This window comes from Euprymna scolopes, chromosome 2 (assembly GCF_053919585.1).
Source record: "Euprymna scolopes isolate OS-2025 chromosome 2, ASM5391958v1, whole genome shotgun sequence".
Classification (NCBI taxonomy): Eukaryota; Metazoa; Mollusca; class Cephalopoda; order Sepiida; family Sepiolidae; genus Euprymna; species Euprymna scolopes.
The window spans coordinates 62264652-62285002 of record NC_136483.1 but is presented as its reverse complement, the minus strand read 5'-3'; the positions used below and the strand labels follow the sequence as shown (position 1 = coordinate 62285002).

General features: G+C 32.7%; 1 protein-coding gene and 1 pseudogene across 1 annotated transcript in view; both read left to right on the top strand.

Annotated features, from left to right (window-relative positions):
* LOC145291548 (structural maintenance of chromosomes protein 6-like) overlaps window positions 1-20225 on the top strand; it is a 95239-nt gene extending 75014 nt beyond the window's left edge. Inside the window, exons 20-25 of the mRNA XM_080137566.1 lie at window positions 2689-2807; window positions 10085-10184; window positions 13573-13731; window positions 16154-16309; window positions 19335-19432; window positions 19785-20225. Coding sequence (XP_079993692.1) covers window positions 2689-2807; window positions 10085-10184; window positions 13573-13731; window positions 16154-16309; window positions 19335-19432; window positions 19785-19911 — 759 coding nt within the window. The 3' untranslated portion in view covers window positions 19912-20225. The remainder of the gene's footprint in view (window positions 1-2688; window positions 2808-10084; window positions 10185-13572; window positions 13732-16153; window positions 16310-19334; window positions 19433-19784) is intronic.
* LOC145243199 (U2 spliceosomal RNA) lies at window positions 7131-7299 on the top strand (annotated as a pseudogene).
* Window positions 20226-20351: the final 126 nt, after the last annotated feature.

The window sequence follows — 20351 nt, the reverse complement described above, 5'->3', positions numbered from 1 at the left end:
AATGACTTGAATTAAAGTTTAAAATGCAAAAGTTAAGTATCATGGTTCATTCGTGCTCTAAATTAAAACAATCATTTCGAACATGCTCATGTCTTATTAAGGAATCTACTGTTGATCTTATATGCCAGACCCTTCTGCTTGTGCAGTGGTAGAACTTCTCAAATGTACTTGTAATGTTAGGCTGTATAAGTGTTAACTTTGATCAAAATTGGATTGTTACTTCTTTAATGGGATTTTTTCGAAGATTGATTTTTGATACTTATCAATGTATTTCTCTCTCTCTCTCTCTTTATATATATATATGTGTGTGTGTGTATATATATATATATATACACACACACACACATATGTATATATATATACACACACACACACACACGCCATTATGTTGAAATTTCTGAGAGAAAACAATTTGTTCCAAACATAACACTGGGATTCTGAATAATTGTTTAAAGCCACAAGATTCGATCCATGGATTTTTAAATGCCAAGGCTGGTAGATAAGCAGAAAAATTCTTTGAATGGATTTGCAGTGGATTCTATTTCTCAATTTCTAACTTTATAGAAAACAATCCATTTTGTTGATATCAACAAATTATTAGGGTAATTTTGGTAGGTTGATAATTCTGCCTTTCTCAGTCTCCCACTCACATTATAAGTGCTAGGGAATTTTATCCGTTCCCCTTTCTTGCCAGTGACAATCTGGTTTTGTTGATCAGTTGTTAGTATATTAAATTATCTTTTTTTTCTCTCAAAATTTCCTATTTTCTCCTCTCTAACAATAACAATCTCTATACATACTGCCAAGTTTTTCTGCCTCTGTTTGTTTCAACTTATACACAAAAGCTGTCTGACTTTAGGGGTCACTTCCTATCATCTGATCATAACCAAATAAGAATTCAACTTTAACACTTAACAAGCCATTTAATGACATTAAAGATCATACAATATCATTTGCTGAGAAATAGTTTCTGTTTCAATCAAAATTTTACTTAATAAGCAGTTATATGTTTATCTTTCTTTCCAATTTTTTATTTAAACTAAATCATTTTTTTTTAAAACTTTTTTTCACCCCAAACATGGTGTATTACCACAAGGATGTAAGGAGCTACTATTTGGGATCATGTTTAACGGGATCATGGGGAGTTGAATAGAGAAATGTCTCTTCACATTACATTTAAACTTTTGCATGTTAGCACAGTCAGGGAAGCAGGAAGCAGAGAGGGAATTCCAAAGTCTAGCAGTCTGAGAGGGGAAAAAACTATTAGAGTAGAAAGTTTTCTGGTATTTAGGGATCTCAACAGTGAGGGGGTGGGATTTTACTGCGTGTCGAGTTACTTGGGAGTATGTACATCGAGGGGACTCAAGTACTATAAGTGCATCAAATCACATTCTATTAAAGTACTTGTAAAACAGGCGGAGGAATGCAACATGGAACAGGGATTGGAACTTGGCTGATAGTGTGAAACCTACTATTAGATTTGAGACTTTTTGGACTGTCTAAGAGGGAGAGACTAGTAGTAGATGCACCAGCCCAGATGTGGCAACAATACTCCAGGCATGGGTGAATGATGGCTTTGTAGAAGTATAGGACACTGTCAGATGTGAGTAATTTTCTTTCATAGTAGAGGGAACCCACTTTCGGGTTTGTATTACTGTACACATAGATTCGAAAAAGTTGTCAAAAAAGAAATATATAACAAATAAATGTTATCAAAGGCAAGATAAGTTACTTTTCTACCTAACTGGATATATTTTTCGTGTTTTTATTCAATGTAACATGTTTATTCAGCTCGAAAAGCATACAGTGTTTACCGATGTATTGGAAAATTCAATATGGCGGCCAACACTCTCTTTAACACGGTAAGTTCAGGAAAAGATGTTATAAATAATAAACTAGACAAAATACTGTTAGAAATTCGCTCATTATATGTTACCGTGACTTAACTTGACATATATTCAGTGTTTTTTAAACAGTATTTTATCTAGTTTATTATTTATAACACCTTTTCCCAAACTTACCATGTTAAAGAGAGTGTCGGGCGCCATTTTGAATTTTCCAATACATCGGTAAACACAGTATGTTTTTCGAGCTGAATAAACAGGTTAAATTGAATAAAAACAAAAAAATGTATCCAGTTTGGTAGAAAAGTAACTTATCTTGCCTTTGATAATATTTATTTGTTATATATTTGTTTTTTGACAACTTTTTCGAATCTATGTGTACAGTAATACAAACCCCCACTTTCTTTGCAGCAGCCTTGGAAATGTCTTCAATATATTTATTTCAGTTCATGTTGCCAGTTAATTTTAAGCCAAGGAGTTTGAATGAAAAGCTCTCAGGTAGGGTGTTATTTGTTGTGGCAATCGATAGTTGGGAAGATTTTTGTAATTGTTAAGGAAAGAAACTTAGTCTTAGTAGCATTAAATGTTACCATCCATCATACGGCCCTGTTCCACTACAGACTGCAGGTAATTTTCTATGGTTTCTGTCATTGCATTGGATATGTGTACATTTGTTTTTGTAAAAATCCATGTTTGATCTCTTTTAATCAAATTCTGTATGCTGATCTATTCACCCTTCATCTTATGTTGCCATCTGTGTATGAATGTTCTAAGTATTTGTATGTTATTTGCCACTTACACCAATCCTAATGATGTGAATAATGAGCTTAATTTATTTTTATAGGTGGATGAAGAAAAGGCTTGTTTAATTTGTCCAACGCGAATCAGAACTCGTCGTACAACTGAAAATATTCAAAGTGAAATCACAGAAATTAACAAACGTGTTGAAGCCACAGAAAAAAGGTCTGACATTATTCATTTTGTTTAAAAGAAATATGTACAACCTTCATTTCAGGATAATTTGTTTTTATTTTTGTGATATATACATTTACTGGCTGAAATACCTATCTCTATCGAGTTTCTCAGTAGAGCAAGGTTTGAAAATAATCATATTGTCCGTATTATTTGGACTACTGTTCTCATCTTGAATGTTATTTTCACAATATTTCAACTAATGACATTTCCGATCTTATTCAGGTATATCTTGTCAAACTCAGGAATCTTTCTGTTGAACTCAAGAATTTTCACTGAATTTCAAACACGGCCCTTTATTTAATCCACAGCAGTAGCATGCTCTCATTCCATCAGTCATGACTGGGTAGAAATCCTAAGTAATTCGTAATCGTATTTTGAATATCGCCCGCAGTGAGGATTGAACTTTCAACCTCCAGAAGAGTGTCACTTACAACTAAGTTTTTCCAAATACTTTATCTGTTATGCCACATGTCTTTGCAGAATTATCAATCCTCATCTAAAAAAAATGCAGAAACATATTAGTTTAATGTCTATTTTATATGCTGGCATGTGTTGAATGGCTTTTAGAAATTGATTTCTTGGCTATCTCTGGCTAGGTCTTTATTTATCCTTCTTTCTCGCAAGTCTATCTTGATCACTTCCTTCCATATTTTCTTTGGACGTTCCCTGTAAACTTGACCTGTTAACTGTTCTACGTCTACTAAACCAAGAACTCTCATCCATTCTTTCAATGTGACTATATTGTTGATCTCCTGTTCTCTATTCATGTCTCTATATTGTCTAGGTTTAATTTTCATCTCTGGTGCTTCCCGATCAGACTGTCTGAAGATATTGGCTTCCTGACTTAAATGCACTAAATGTTGATGTTATTGTTTTTCCTTTTCCTTTGCAAAGCAATCATGTTCTGCAAAGTCAAAATCAAAAACAATTTTTCTCTACACAACAATCAAACTAAACACTATGAACAAATATCTAAAGATATAAAGAACTTGAAGCATAAAATCTTTTACAAAATGATTGACCCTGAAAAGCGTTGATATACCATAAAACAAAACAACGAACTTGAAACATAAAATTTTTTTCCTAAATTACCGAATGCGGCATTATTATAACTTAAAAAAAGGTTGATATGCTGTAAAACAAATCAACCAAAACAACCTCTGAGATCATCAAATCTACGCTTCTCTTTAAGATCTGCATTACAAATGCATTGTATCCTTCTCATATCATTTCTCTCCATGCAATGCATGTCTTCAACCCTCACTAGCCAAGTTTCACTTCCATCAGATTTGTACACATGCCTGATAGACTCTTTCCTAAAATAGTTTAAATAAAATCTTTAAAACTTTAGAGAGCAAAGATAGTTTTGTGTCTTCTGTTTTCGTTTAGTGGCAGAGAAATCCTTCATGCCTGTGACAATTTTTATTTTTGTTTCTATCCAGAATGCCCCATTTTGGCAAACTGGATTTCCTCCACAGTAAAAACCGACCTTGTGTAATTCTGCCCTCATGGGGAGGCAATTATTAGTGGGGCAGTTTATCTCAATATTCACTTAGTGATACAAGCACCAAGTGAAAGATTGTTTCAGCAATCTGCCCCACTATAAATAGAAACGTACAAACAGTGAAAATTCAGAATAGTATGCACAAAAACTTATCCTTCTATTCTATTTTTAATTCAGTGGAATCTGCAGTAAGAAAGGGAGATAACTTAATTGTAATTATAAGTATTCTTTGTCCATTTCACCTTTAGAATTATATCTTCTGTGAAAATGGACAATTTTTTAATGAAATGATTTGAACTTTGTGACCACAAGAAAATCACTTGCTGATCTTCAGCTAGTGCAAGCACTGCTCTCTGTCTTTTTCTTATAGGGTTGATATACCATAAAACAATTGCAATCCATCCAATTACAATGACAAGGTTTTTAAAAACATTTTGGCAGTAAAAATATGACAAACATTATTTTGTAATTTTGTAGCTGAATATTGCAAATTTGTGTTATATAGCTGGAGTTTGTATATATATATATATATATATATGTGTGTGTGTGTATATCTTGTATACTTGTGGGCTTGTGCATCACCCAATGGTTATAATTTTCCTCTTGTATGTATGGCTTGTGTCTAAAAAGCATATGTGTTGTATAGATTATCTAAAACGTATATCAAAAAATGAGAGTTCATATAGAAACGTTTTAATTTGAATAAAAATATGCATCAAGTGCGCTTGAAAGCCTAATACAACGTAATATTAGGAAAATAAACCAATATTTTACTTGTTTGAAATTTATCACAAATATATTTCAGAGGTATACTCCATCTTCAGTGTTGGCTTTCAAGCGCACTTGATGCATATTTTATTCAAATTAAAACGTTTCTATATGAACTCTCATTCTTTGATGTTATTTTCGTGTTGCCTACGCACAGTTCAAACATTTCAAAATACAACCGCTAGAAACAATGCGCGGCTCTTTACAAACTTCTTTCTTCATATTTACAACATGGCAAGGAAGAAGAAAAGGAAAAAAGAAACAAAACAGCACACTGAAGATGGAGTATACCTCTGAAATATATTTGTGATAAATTTCAAACAAGTAAAATATTTGTTTATTTTCCTAATATTACGTTGTATTTGGCTTCCAAGTGCACTTGATGCATATTTTTATTAAAACGTATATCTTATATACTTGTGTGTATATAAAGTGTTCATCTAAATAATGTGTAATGTTCATATTTAGGGGTGCGAGTGGATATACATATTCAATTACACAATTCACATACTTTTTTGTATAGTTCTTTATTCCGGCAATTGTTTTTGTCGTGAAGTTCTGTAATTGAAGACACTTTCCTTCAAAGGAAATGCATAACATATTTTTAGATGGCCTTTATTCGTTTTTCTCAAAGTCGGCACGCTGTATCTCTACATTTTCTGGTGTGTCCACTGGAATGATTCTGTGAACTTCTCCATCTGTTCTCTCCAACTCGTTAGCACAAAACTCTTTGACTATGTGTATTTTTTCAAACTATCTTGTTACATCATTAATTCCATATGACTAAAGACACAAATTGTTTACATTTCTTAACATTCTTTTCACCACGTTAACATTTTTGGGAACAACTTTAACATAATTTTATCTTCAAATATTTATTTTGCTTTTAACCTTCTTCCTGTTTCTATTTACAAATCAATAACGATCATAATAGTCGTCCAGTTAACTTGGCATTGCCCAAACTACGCAAGATTTGTATTATTTTAACTTCTGTACTCCTCTTGTTTCTTATATTCACAATGTTTCAATCGAGGTAACTTCCCCATCCTAATGGATACACCTCTATTTTCATGATTGTAGGTTCGTTATATACAATTTTGTTTGGACTTTTTGGATTATTTAGACTACTCTCCTCATTTTGAGTGTTATTAACACAACGTTTCAGACAATATAACCTCTGATCTTCCTCAGGTGTATCTTGTCAAACTTTGGAATCTGTACAGAATTTTGAATTGAACCCTTTATTTAATCCATGCTCATTTTTTGCCAGTTATAACCAGGTAGAGGTCTTAAATAAATTGCAATTGTATTTGTCCACACTGGAGTGTCACAACTAAATTTTACCAAGTCATCTGTTATGCCACAAGTCCTTGCGGACAGTAGTCCAAATTATCAATCCTCATCTCAAATAATCAGAAATAGAATGCCATTTTGTTGTAAAAAAAAAAAATGTTACTTTTAAAAGTAAATTTCTAATCTTTAATGATTTCAACACAAATCTTGCCCTTTCATTTTTCTTAAGTTAAATCGTTTTGTTTAATAGACGATAGAATTTTTTTTTAATTTAGCTCTGAATGATGTGATTAAAAGTTTTAGTTTTCTTACATTCATCCATCTTCCATGTTATTGAGGTGTGGTCATCCGGGGAATATCCAGGGAGTTTTACCATATCCTTTTAGATTCTTATAGGTCATCATATTTAGCAATATCTCTGAATATGATGTGTATGCCTGAGTGGGAGTACAAACTGTTTCCTATATATTAGTCCTCGCGTGAAAGAGCAGGACACAAACTGTTTTAAATAATAATAATAACAAAGACGTTCGCTGGCGAGGACTACTATTGACCGTAACCAGTTATACAGTTCTTTTGAAATTTTCATCTCCATTTTTCTCATTATGTACTGAATATTTGTCCATTGTCACTGGTATTCAGCATTCCAAGGGGTCAAAAATGTACAAAAATTGCAAATAATGACACTTTTTGCCCCATAAATTTTACCTATCCATTAGACGTTTTTTAAACTTGTCCAAAATGTAACTTTTCCTTGGCCATATGGCTAAGATCAAAGTGTAGTATCTGTTCTTAACCAATGCTGCACTTGTTTGTAACTAATAAGTAAATGTGTTACGGACCGATCGACGGAGAATAGTTTTTTTTAAAATGCATAACACAATAGTTTTTTTAGTTGTGTGCAAGCAACTCTATAAGTCACTCAGTCGGTCCGTAACACATGTACTTTTTATTTCTTTTTATGTTTATTATATCACCATTTATTGGTTTTCGGGGTTCCTGAATACGAAAATAGCGTTTCAAGTTCCCTAAATCAAATAATTTTTTTGATATAAAGTGGGGGATCACTTTTCTGTATTAATTTAATGTAAAATGATCACCCACTTTACAACCAGTCAGTTTCAAAGCCATTCAAGTCATTCTCCAGATCATTCAAGTTGTTTTTGAATGATTCCAGTTATTTTTTAAGCATTCAAGTCATCCTTAAGTTCATTAAAGTCATTTACTTTTTATTTATTTAAGTCATTTCAGCCCATTTTTCGGTCATCATTAAGAATTTCATGTCAATCCTACATTCACGCATTACACAAGAGCACGCGACTAATGGCTATCGGCCTTGTTACTATAGGCTTTAAAAATAAAGGTACAAGATTCAACTTGAAATTTATTTATCTTCAAAGTGCACTTTCATAAATTTTACAAAGTAAGGTATAAAAATTTAATTTAAATTGAACCAAAAAATTACCTTGGATTTATTTTATGTAATGTACATTTTGGTGCACTTTAAAAACATTATCTTTCATCTAGCAATTAATGATATAGATATAAAATTTTCAATGATTTTTTTAAAAGTGCAACATAATGTACATTACATAAAATAAATCCAAGGTGATTTCTTGATTCAATTTAAATTAAATTTTTATACCTTACTTTGTAAAATTTATAAAAGTGCATTTTGAAGATAAATAAATTTCAAATTGAATCTTGTACCTTTATTTTTAAAGCCTATAGTAAAAACATTTTGTTTAACAATTTTCATGCCTTGGATGAAATGCTTTTCTAACTTGTATATTTATTTATATAAATAGTTTTTTAGAAATAATATTCCACTTTTAAAAATTTTTCATCATTCATGACCTCCATTCAGTCTTGGGAGTCAATGGATACCTCTAGTGGTAGTTATGCATGTATTTGTCAAGCAAGGGTTGTGCAATCTGTAGCCGCACCTTTCCTGTTTGATTCCAGCGGTAAAGAAAAGTCCAGGCTGATTGGAAATGATGTGAGATAAGTAGTGGGCACGTACCTGATCTTCCCAAATAGTCGCTTATTTAGTACTTGTCAGGCTTGATGTCGCTTTGCTTCAGTGGTGATCAAACGGGAACAAATGTGTCAATATAATTATGCTATAATAGAAATGTTTCTTACTGATATGAAATAAAACTTTTGAGAAAAGAAAAGTAAAAGGCGGGTACTCCTTGGGCATTGAATTCCATGGCGACCAGCAGAAAAATTTAATGGTCGCTCCCTTAGTCCCCCAACCCTAGTCAAGGCTAACACATTCGCACGTAACATTTTTTATTTACTTACGTTGCCGTAGTAATTAGACGATTTGTCACTTTTACAAACGTTTATTTATTTTGAAAAAAAGTTTTGCTCTTTATGAATATTAAAAGAAAAAAGTTACTAAACATTTATTAATAATTTCTCACTTTTACATTTGTTTTTAAATTTCTTTTTAAATGATGACTTTTATTGATTAATAAATCTACTTCTCTGCAATGGACACTAAAAACATTTTTTTTTTAATAGTATTTGCGGATGGGTATGCTGACAACAAATATCAGTTAAATTTTGCAAATATTCCCCTCCCTCCCAAAAAATGGTGTTTATTCTGAAATCCGATATTATCCAGACATTTATTGGGTGGCTTTCTATCACCATTTTGTTTTATTTCTTATTTTGAAAAATATTTGCAAAATATAACTGATATTTATTGTCAGCATACCCATCCACAAATAGTAGTAAAAAAAAAAAGGTTTTCAGTGTCCATTGCAGAGAAGTAGATTTATTAATCAATAAAAGTCGTCATTTAAAAAGAAATTTAAAAACAAATGTTTGTAAAAGTGAGAAATTATTAATAAATGTTTAGTAACTTTTTTCTTTTAATATTCATAAAGAGTAAAACTTTTTTTTCAAAATAAATAAATGTTTGTAAAAGTGACAAATAATCGTTTAGTTACTACGGCAACGTAAGTAAATAAAAAAAATGCTATGTGCGAATGCGTTAGCCTTGATTGGAGGGGGGGGCTAAGGGAGCGACCATTAAATTTTTCTGCTGGTTGCCATGGAACTCAACGCCCAAGGAGTACCAAAAGGTGTTCTTTAAGTTGTCAAAATAAAGTTTAAATATAATGGATTTTCCATTTCTGAAATTGATGCGTCTCCAGAATAATGGGGTTTGAAACGGATACCTTTCAGGTAAAATCACTATTACGTACTTAATTGTCATGTCAAAATAGTATAAATTTCAAAAATGAAGAAAAATGGACCTGTAGAAAAATAAGTATGAGTAAAAGTAGAATTTATCAAATTATCGTTTTATTGTATGTTTTAATGTGAAAGAGTTGTGCGACGAATTCAGTATGACAAACTTATCTCCCTTGCTTTCCTTGAAATCTATCATTAAAAAAATAGAAAATGTCCAATTGCCAGTGATTATGTTTTATTTTTTGTGAAATAGATCTAGCACATCTACTTGATCAGATTTTTTAAAAACTTTGGGAATTGATACTAATTTCAAGATTACACACAGGTACATGACTGTTTTTTTTTTTTAACCTGAAATGCATCTGTTTCAAGTCTTACTATTTGATAGAAGCACCCTGAAATTATTTACATGTGAATTAATTTGAAAGACAACCACCAAGAAATGGGCCCAAAAAACTTAACCTTCTTAAGATTTTTCTTTTCTTTTGATTAGACAAGGTGATCGAGATCTTACAACCCGGAGATTCCATGAGACAAAAGAAGCTTTATGGAAAATTAAAAAAGAAGTTGCATCACTAAAAAAGTTTTTAAATGTAAGCAAATATTTTTTTCTTTTCTATCATAATTTCTATTTGATAAATGCTCTTATTTATCTCCTTAAAAATGTTCCAAATAAAATGCCTGCATCTTACAATGTGGCTTTATTTAAATTGCTAGAAGCTTAAGTTTGGCAAGTTTTGGTAGTTTCAACGCACATAAAAATCTTTTTAAGAAATGTCTCCTGTTGATTTCAGAGAGAACAACTGCTAGCCTAGGTGAGCAAGTGACCTATGCAAATTGGAGGTATTCAATCATCACTGCTACACTAAATCCTCCATGTTCACTGGCAGCAGTATTTCTTCAATAGTATAATTCGCACTCATTGCAAGATCCACTCTCTCCAAAAATCTCTCCTTGCCAGTCGCCTTTGTTAGTTTAGCCATGCCCTTTATTGACACCCAGATGATTTCAAGTGAAGTCATTGGCCAAACATCACCACAAAGCTGGAAGAAACGTCGCAGAAACTTGGCTCAGGACGGTGAAGCAGCATGCTGAATTATTCTGGGCCCTTACCGTTACTGGATCCGTCGCTGGAACTGCAAATGGCTTTCACTCATAACAGAAGCTACCTTGGATTGCTGTACTTGCTCAGTCAGTGTTCAGGACATAGTGAACTTGTTGGAAAGAGTTGGCTCAACTGACTCGGATGAATGCCGCAATCATGACAGGATGAGACTGTCAAGTTTGCTACTTTGAATGTGAGTGCAATAACGGGCTGATCCACTGATGTCCTTAAAAGACAATCCATCAACATCTGTACTGTCCAAAAAACAAGATGGAGTGGGATAAAATCACATTAGTTGATCAGTGGCTACAAAATTGTTTACAATAAAAAACTAAAACAATCAATGGTGTTAGAAACATCATATCCAGATGATACTGGAATACTATTGTAAAAGTTCATTAATATGATGACTATCTGGTGTCATCATTTCATCCAACTGTTGCATACACATATCCAGTGCGTGTACATCACAAACAGGTTGCTCACTTGAAGCCAACAGAGATTTTTGAACCCTACTTAATGAGAAGGTGTCAGAAGTACTACAAAATGACTGTTTCATAATCATAGGAGATCTGAATGGACATGTGAGTTTAGCCAGCAATGATTATGGTTGCTATGGTGATCATGAATATGCCAACATGAATTAAGATGGTAAGGGAGTGCTCAACTTTGCCACAGTATATCTTCTCAGTATTGTGAATACGTGTTACTGGAAACACAATCTCATTTCCAAACTTCTAACAGTGGAAATTCAACATCACACATGGATTTTATACTTACCTGAAAATGTGACATGATCATCATGTTCAATGCAAATGCTATCTCATACAAGACAACTGCTAGTCAACAAGTTCTGCTTGAGACCACCAAAGTAGAAAAAAATATGGATGAATGCTACAGAAGGAATAAAATGGAAGACAAAGTCAAGCAGGAGGTAGATTGACAAAGACATGTGGATATGGCATGAAGATATGAGGAATAAGGTCTGCGCAAAGAAATGGCTCCATTTTTTTTTTTTTTTTTTTTGGATAAGACAAACGAAAACGAGCAGGAATATTGTGAAAATAAGATGTGCATCCAATAAAGGTATTGCTGTAACAAAGATTTATACCGACAATTTGATACGCATGATTGCAAGTATGTAGCATCTGCTTAATTAGGATCCTGTATCATCAAACCGAAGATATTGTTGGTGTAAATGATGAGCAGGGATTACCCACAATCAAAAACTGGCCACAGAATTCTGAAAAAAATGCTTTGAGAATATCTTAACTAAAAAGTTTACCCATCCATCAATAATGGAGCTTGTCATGATCACCTCACCTATTTGGAGTTCAATACAATCAATCAGCATGGAAGCAGCTCTAATATAGATGAAGGCAAGCAAGGCAACAAGACCAGATGAAATGGCAGAAGTCATGTTGCCTGCATTCCAGTTTATAGTTGTCAGCTTTTCAATGAGATTATCAGTGAAAAGAAATAACTCTTTGAACGAATTATTGGCCGACAAGTCCAACAGAAAGTTGAACTCAGCCTTAATAATGGCTGTTCTGGTTCAAAGGTCACTTCAGGATAAAAGTTTGTCAGGTAGTCAAAGAGATACTGTAACGATCATTAGGTGTGGAAATTGAGTAAAATTTGATTATTTAAGAGAACGGCTCAACAAGAACTTGTATACATTGGACTTGAAAGCTATCATGTTGTAGTGAACTGAGAAGCAATCCACAGTATATAGTTTCACAGGTGGGCAGTTTTAAGAAAGAAACTTTGTTCATGGAATTTGCATTTAATTTTTAGGCGCAAGTAGAGAGTAGAAGAAATTGACAACAATAATTGTTAATGTTTGGCGAGAGGAGGGTATAAGGTGAAACTCAGTCAAGCATGTCATGAAAATAATGATAGAGGTGGGTTTGTGAAAAACTAGTACTACTGATGAAGTATACACAGCATGATTACTTCTTGTAAAACAAAAACCAATTCATGTGACCTTTCTTGACCTTAAAAAGGCTTTTGAACAAGTACTGCATAAATGCGTATGGTATACTTTGTGCTACCATGAAATTAAAGAGTTGGTCAACTGGATCAAGTTGTATTAAAACCCAAGAAGTGTGTGTGCAGCCCTGCTGGAATTTCAGCTACCTTCAATATTACTCAGTGTCAACCAAGGTTCAGCTTTGTCACCTCTATTGTTCATTTGAGATCCACACTATCATTTAAAATGAGATCATCTGCTCAGCAAAGATGGTAATTGGTGATTAATCTGACGTTGCTAAAGTTAATTCTGACTTTACTTATTTTAAAATGAACTGTTCCCAAGTCAAATTATATTGTCTCGTCAATTAAAGCAATAAAATTTTAAATAAATTATAAAATATGGCATTTGCTTTATCGATTCGAAGAATATTTAGCTTGCGGTTATTTTTATAAGAAAACACTATATTTACTGTTTTAAAAAGAATTGCTACATTTTTAAATAAATAAATAGACATTTGTTTCTTTATTTTTAAAAAAATATGTAGCTTATTATAATAATTATTTTTATAGAAAGTCTGATCTTGATAGACATTATTTCAAAAGGAATATTATTAATTAAGGTAAATTAAACAGATGATATAGAAAGCGCTGTGGAATTTCTACAGGATCCTATGAGTATAATAAATCAAGAAAGGAGATAACTTCAAGTTAGACTTTGTTTTAAGCATATAAATTCGCAATAACTTGTAGATAATCAAATCAAAGGGAAGCAATATTTTAACTTCAATTTCTGTGCAGATATCCAAAATTTCTGATGAAAATGTAATTTCTTATTCTTAACGCTGTATAATGTAACAAGAATTTATTAATACATTTTGCGATTCTTTTCCGTCTGTTTGCAGCATCTTGATGAGGTGATGGAAATTCGAGACAAAGCGTACAAGTCGTGTCGTCTGGTCATTGCACTTCGGATGAAGCAGGTTTTTGTGGTTTTCCTGCATAGTCGTCAGTATGTTGGGCAATTGAGTTTTGATCATGAAAATGGAACACTTGACATCGCTGTAAGATTTTTTTTTCTCTTTTTTTTTAACCACCTATGTCACTAGCCCCCACCCTATCTCTCTTTCCTACCACTGCAAATTTGTTTAGTTTTTTTTTTTTTATCTTAATATATGTCAAGGTAAGGACTGATAATGTTTCAGTTTTGATCAGCAATGTTATCTTCTTAAACAAGTACATATTTTTCTATTCATTTTTTTTATATAGCTCTACTTCAAAAATGACATTAATTATTGCCTATATCAGTTAAAGTCAAGTAATATGGTTCAATTGTGCACCTATTAGAAAAGAGAAACCATATTTCTTGGAGGAGCCACTATTCTAGAAATTCCCTTTTTAAAATAGAAAATTTACTGCATTCCTTTTCACATCTTTATATATAAAAGGCAAAATGTGTGTTAGTGTGCGTGTTTTTTCTGCATGTTTGCCAAAGACTTTTTTTGGGGAGGGGGGGAGTTCTCCAGGGGGCTACTATGTCTTAGAACTTTTTGTATACTCCTTAGATTATAATATCTACAATTTACGAAACGACGTCGTAAATATCTTCTATTTCAGCGACTTTTATCTTACAAAATTCGCTTCCTCTACTACTACTACTACTACTATGACGGCGTGATGTTTGACCTAGAAAACCATACGTTAGCATTCAACCACCTGCATTTTTAAACGTTTATTTTTGGCTCTTCTCAAATCCCTACCTTCGTGTCGTCACGCTAAGTCATCAGACTATTAACCTTAAGGCTTCGGGTTCGAGCCTACCTCCCTCCAAAAACTTTTCGCTGTTTTTTTGTTTTGTTTTGTTTTTCTGTTTTTAATATTTAAACTGGGTTATTACTTTGGTTATTATTTAGTTTCCATTTTGTTTTGATCTACCCCCCCCCCCAACATAGTTTATAGTGCTATCTCACAGGCCACCTGACACTCATTAACTCCTTTCATTGAGTAATCTTTGGGACTTAATAAGCAGTGCCCCTACAATTCCACTTTTTGTTTTTCAATTCACAAAAATTAGGATTTCTGCTTAAATATGCTCTTTTTCTTTCTTTCTTTTTTTTCTTTCAAAGAAAAGTTTGATCAATGTTTTGTGCCATGGATTTTTGGTTCATCTAATCTTTTTATGGCAGTGTTGTCGTTTTTTATGCATTGGCGACCGTTGAGAAGTGCATAGGCTCACAAGTGTAAAAAAAATTTTTTAAAAATAACATGAGCAAAGCAAAATAAAACACAGACTCCGATGTTTTACACATATATCAGTTGGACTCTGGGTGTGTGTGTTCCCCATCAACTCTACACGCTAGTTCATATGTACATTCTGTCGAGGCTGGGTAAGTCAGTTGCTGTCAGTTCATCTTGATCTCCCAAAGTTTTCCCGAAACTGGCCCAAGCCACAATCTGCTTTTTTCTGCATCTGAACTGCAACTTTTGTTAAGTCCAATTCTCAACTCTTACTGTTATTGGTCGATCATTGTGTCATTGATTGTCACTGTCGTTAAGTCTAATTTTGTTATCCATCAATCATTTGTCATTGAAAAATTTGTTGACTGTCACCCCACCCTCCTGCAAAGTCTTAAAAGTCATTGGCGATCCCTGCAAACCAAATTTAAATATACCTTGGATCCATTGTTATTAATGATAAATCATCCTATATCAAGTTTCTTTTGTCTATCTTTCTACCTATTTCTTTTGTTACCTATATTTTTCTTTTCCTTCCTACTTTGTCTCGTCTTGTTGGTAATTATGTTCATTTTACCATACTTCATACTATTCATGATGGAAAGGGTAGAGGAGGTTGCAGACTTTTATTTCATCAAAGAATTACTTCTTGTCCCACTCTTCACATTTGTACTTGGGTTTTTCTCTTGCTATAATGGTTTGCCCTGTATTTTTCTTTGACCAAACATATTGTTTTATTACACACACCCTTCACTCTCTCTCTACCACCTATTCTATCTGAAGATACCAACTTCCTGACCTAAAATGCACCAAACATTAATGTTATTGTTTTCCTCCCTTTCTCTTTGCAAAACTGTAAAACAAAAAATCAATTTTCCTTTACAAACCAAACATCATGAATAAATATTTGAAGATATAAAAGACGAAAAGCATAAAAACTTTTTCAAGATTACTGAATTCGATATTTAATAACCCAAAAACTTGACATGCCATGAAACAAAATAATCAATCCCCCCCTCCTCATTCTATCATCCTTTATTTCACTTTCTCTTGCAACTGAAAAAAAAAAAAAAAAACATTAACAAATTAATATACAAAAACATTAAAAACTTATTCAGAATGTCAACTCCTAAAAGATTGACTGTTATAAAAAGAAAAAAAAAAGTGATTTTTGAGTTTCAGCTTGACACAGACACACAACTTTTCTTTAAATAATAGATTACCCTTCTTTATTTTTATTTTTAACTGTAGGTGAATCCGAAAAGATCTGAAGGTGGCAAATCTGGCAAAAATGTGAAATCCTTGTCTGGTGGCGAGCGGTCATTTGCCACAGTCTGCTTTATTTTAGCTCTCTGGGGAGGAACAGAATCACCATTCCGTTGTCTTGATGAGTTTGATGTCTTTATGGTGAGTAGACAAACATGGTGAAATGCTTTCACTTTTTTTAAAATAAAAATACCTTTATAGAATTGTTATAGCGTTCAAGAATGGACTACTTATGACATGGATTAATGGAAAAAATATTTATCGTATCTGATGGAAGTGTAAATACCCCCCTCCCCTTCTAAAAAAGTTTACATTTATTTGCTGGACATTCTTTCCAATTCATTTCATAATCTCTGTACAACTAAATCTGTTATACAAAGGCCAAACGTCTGTATATCTTGCAAAGACTTAAAAAAAAAAGTACAAATCAAAACTCTGCAGAGTTGGTATTGTCTTGGATGTATATTTAAAATTTAGAAAAAAAAAAGATTAATTCCTTGTATTGACAGATCAGTAGTCAAATTTCATCATATTTTCATTAGTGTGCTACATCTACGCATGTGTACATTTCTTTCTCTTCTAAGCAGTGAAAACTAATAAATATGTTAATTGTTAACATTTTCTAATGATTGTTGCAATTAGCTCAGTTGGTAGAATGAATGACTGCTGATTTTAGTTTCAATTCCAGCTAATGGCATCCTCTTTAATTTTATATTTTTGTTTGTTTTCTATTCTAGAGGTGGGACTTGGTTTTAGTAGTGCTCTGGAAGTTTCCTTAATTTTTAAGTGTTGCCTGGGATAAAAAAAAGCTGTCTTTTTGTTGATGTTGCATTAGAGCCATAATCTATAGTGTTCAATATGCTGCATAGAGCAGGTAGTAACCCAAAATGAAATTACATAAAAAAAAGACAGAAATTTTTCTTCTAGAGGCGAGTAAGGTGCGTTATGTTCAGTGTTTGCTTTGGAAGCACAAATGTTACACACACTATTTGATATCTTCTATTTTATTTTTTTATGGCCCTTTTAGTTGATGCTATTGATAACTGGTTTTATACTTTAAACTAATTTTTTTAATTAAATTTCTCAGTAATGACCTAATTTAGAAATTATTTGCAATTTCATTTATTTTACTATTTATTTAAATAAAAAAAAAACCATGAGGAATAAACGAATTAAGATTCAAAATATTTTATTTTTGTTAACTTTTGAAATATTACAATAATAATACCATATTGTTTTGTTTATTTCTAATGTTGTTATTAATTATTATTATTAATTATTGTTATTAATTAATGTTATTGTTGTTGTTATTAATTGATGTTATTAATTATTATTAATGTTATTATTAATGTTATTATTAATTATTATTATTAATTAATGTTATTATTAAAAGGCTTGTCTTTTTTAATTCGCAAAGATCTTCACTTATAGAAAGTTTATTAGATATTATTTTTTTGACAAAACATGGCTGAGTTTATGTGTTTTTTTTCTTAATATTGGAGTTGTAGTGAGAAAAACAGCTAAATGCTCTTTATTTTATATGCATTCAAAACCAATGTAATACATATGTAGAGTTATTATAAGTGAAATCATCTTGAACCTCTGAAGAGACTTAACGTCGTCGAAATGGAGATTAATTTTTTAATTTCATTTATATGATTAAAATTAAAATTCATAGGTTAATGGTTTTTTCTCAACCGGTTCTACGCATGCGTCAGATGATGTCATGACCTGATTTACTTTAAATAGTTGAAAACTGAACAAATTTCATGTACGTCGCATTAGGTTAGTTGATTAACGCGTTGGTTCATTATCTAAACGTTTTGGGTTCGAATCGTGGTGTGAGATTTTTTAAATTTAAATATTGAACCAGTGTTATTTAAGCCATTTTTCACGTAACGTTCGTTTTTCTGTTTTTTTTACTTCGCTTATTCTTAGTGACACCCAAAAATACCCAGGTACCCACCAATTTTTTAAATTTTAATATCAAAACAGGCTTATTTAAGCCATTTTTCACATGTTCGTTTTTCTGTTTTCATCGTTCATTTGCCTTACGTTAGTTTTTTTTTCCCCGCTTAAGTGTTAACGTTGTTTTCTTTTTTTACTTTGCTTATAACAAACAAACCTGGTCATTGACGTCGTCGTCGTAACGCTCGACGACTTCCGGGCGCGCACCTGTCAATTTGGTTCTTACTTAAATAAATTCAAACATCTTTCAGTAACTCATTCTGGCTGGCCGATTTTATTTTCAAACTTCGCCTTAGGGCTTCGCGTTCGATCCTACCGGGCAACGCCGGGTACCCCCGCTAGTCTATATATATAAAAGGCAAAATGTATGTGACCATTTCGTGTATGTCTGGCAAAGGCTTTTCTCGCACACGGTCCCAGGTTCGTTACTATCGCTTACAACTGTTTATATAGGTCCTAGATAATAATATCTACGATTTGGGAAAGCGCGTTGCGTCCAGATTTATTTACGTCGACTTTTACAAAATTATTGCTATTTTGGCTTCTTGTGTGTTGATTCGGCTTTTTCATATAAAAAGCGAAACTAATTCAAACCTAAGGCAGTATTCCCAGCAATCGCACCGGGAAACGTCCAGAAGCAATCAGCTTTGATCAATGTTGTATATCAGACAATTGCTATTCTATCTGGACAATTGGGAACTGGTTTCCCCCTCCCCAACATTTGTTGGGGGGGGGGCAGTCAAATTTGGGTAAACAAACGCAGCAAAAGTTAACTGCGTGACTTCTATTTGACCTTCTTAATTAGGTCAAATCGAAGCCGCAGAGTTAACTTATTGCGGACACCTGTTTTTAATAGTTAAATAAATAAATTCAAACGTGTTTCCGTTGTATGTCGCGGTGGCCCAATGGTTAACGTCGCACGTTTTGTTTTTTTTCACACTTTAATTTCCAACTTTGCATCGAGGATTCGGGTTCGATCCTCATACTCACCTACCAAATCTTTTTAATTTTCACCCCCCCCCCCTACCCGGGAGTTTGGATTTACCCAAAACCACACACACCTCAAAACACCCAGGCATCGCCGGGTACCCCCGCTAGTTTATAAAGATAAAGAGCACATACAATGCTACTATCTCTAATGTCTAGAACCCTTATTCCAATTTTGATTCAAGAATTTAATTTTATTTATTTTTTTCAGGACATGGTGAATCGTCGGGTGTGTATGGACATGATGTTGCAAGTTGCAAAAGAACAAAGAGCCAGACAATTTATTTTCCTCACGCCTCAAAATATGAGGTTAGTTGTTATTGTTTTCATCACATGTACACTAATTCCTTTGTCAACATTAAATCTTTGTTAAATGCTCTTTAGTCAATGAAACTAATTGGTTTGAAAGAGTCCCTACTTGCTGCCTGCTTTGAGGAGGAAAGTAGAGTTAGTTTGTAAAACCATGTGATTCCGTACATGAGTTTCTGTGATCTTCTTTACCCTCACTTTTTTTACCTTCATCTTTTTTTAACCATGTTGTCGTCTGAACAGTAGTACTGAATCATGCTATTCAAACTGATAGGAATGGATACATTAAAAATTGATTTTTGCTGCATTTCTTCAATTTGTCTCAAGGTACACTGTTTTTCTTTCCTTTTAGTTATGTGGTGTGTCCAACAGCAAAGATCTTCCGAATGCCTGACCCTATCCGCTTGAAAGGAGGTCAGAAGACTTTAGATCAGATGCAGGCAATGGAAGATGAAGAAGATGCGGCTACAACTGAATAATGAGAACGTGAAAAATAAAACGACTTTTTTAAAAAATACAGATTTTAATTTAAAAAAAAAAAAAAAAAGCCCAAAACAAAAGTATTTTCTGCCAGGACAGATTTATAAATTTTCAATTGTTAAACTATTTTTTTATTAATCCAGTTACTGCTTTAGTTTTCATTAAAAAATGTTTCCATTGTTTCTTTTGTTACTATTAGAATGAAGAGAACCTATTTTTGTGTGTACTGTGTTTGATCCATTGTATATTTATGTTTGTAATTTTATTTTTGAAACTTTTTTTTTCTGTAATAAATATAATTTTCATCACTCTTTGTATAGACTTTATTTGTTAATGGATTGCCATAGTTGAGTGGTTTTTGTGAATGGAGTGTTTAAACATGTTACAGTAAAGTGCAATTGAAGTATTGGTGTTTCAATTCTAAAATTTGTCAAAAGAT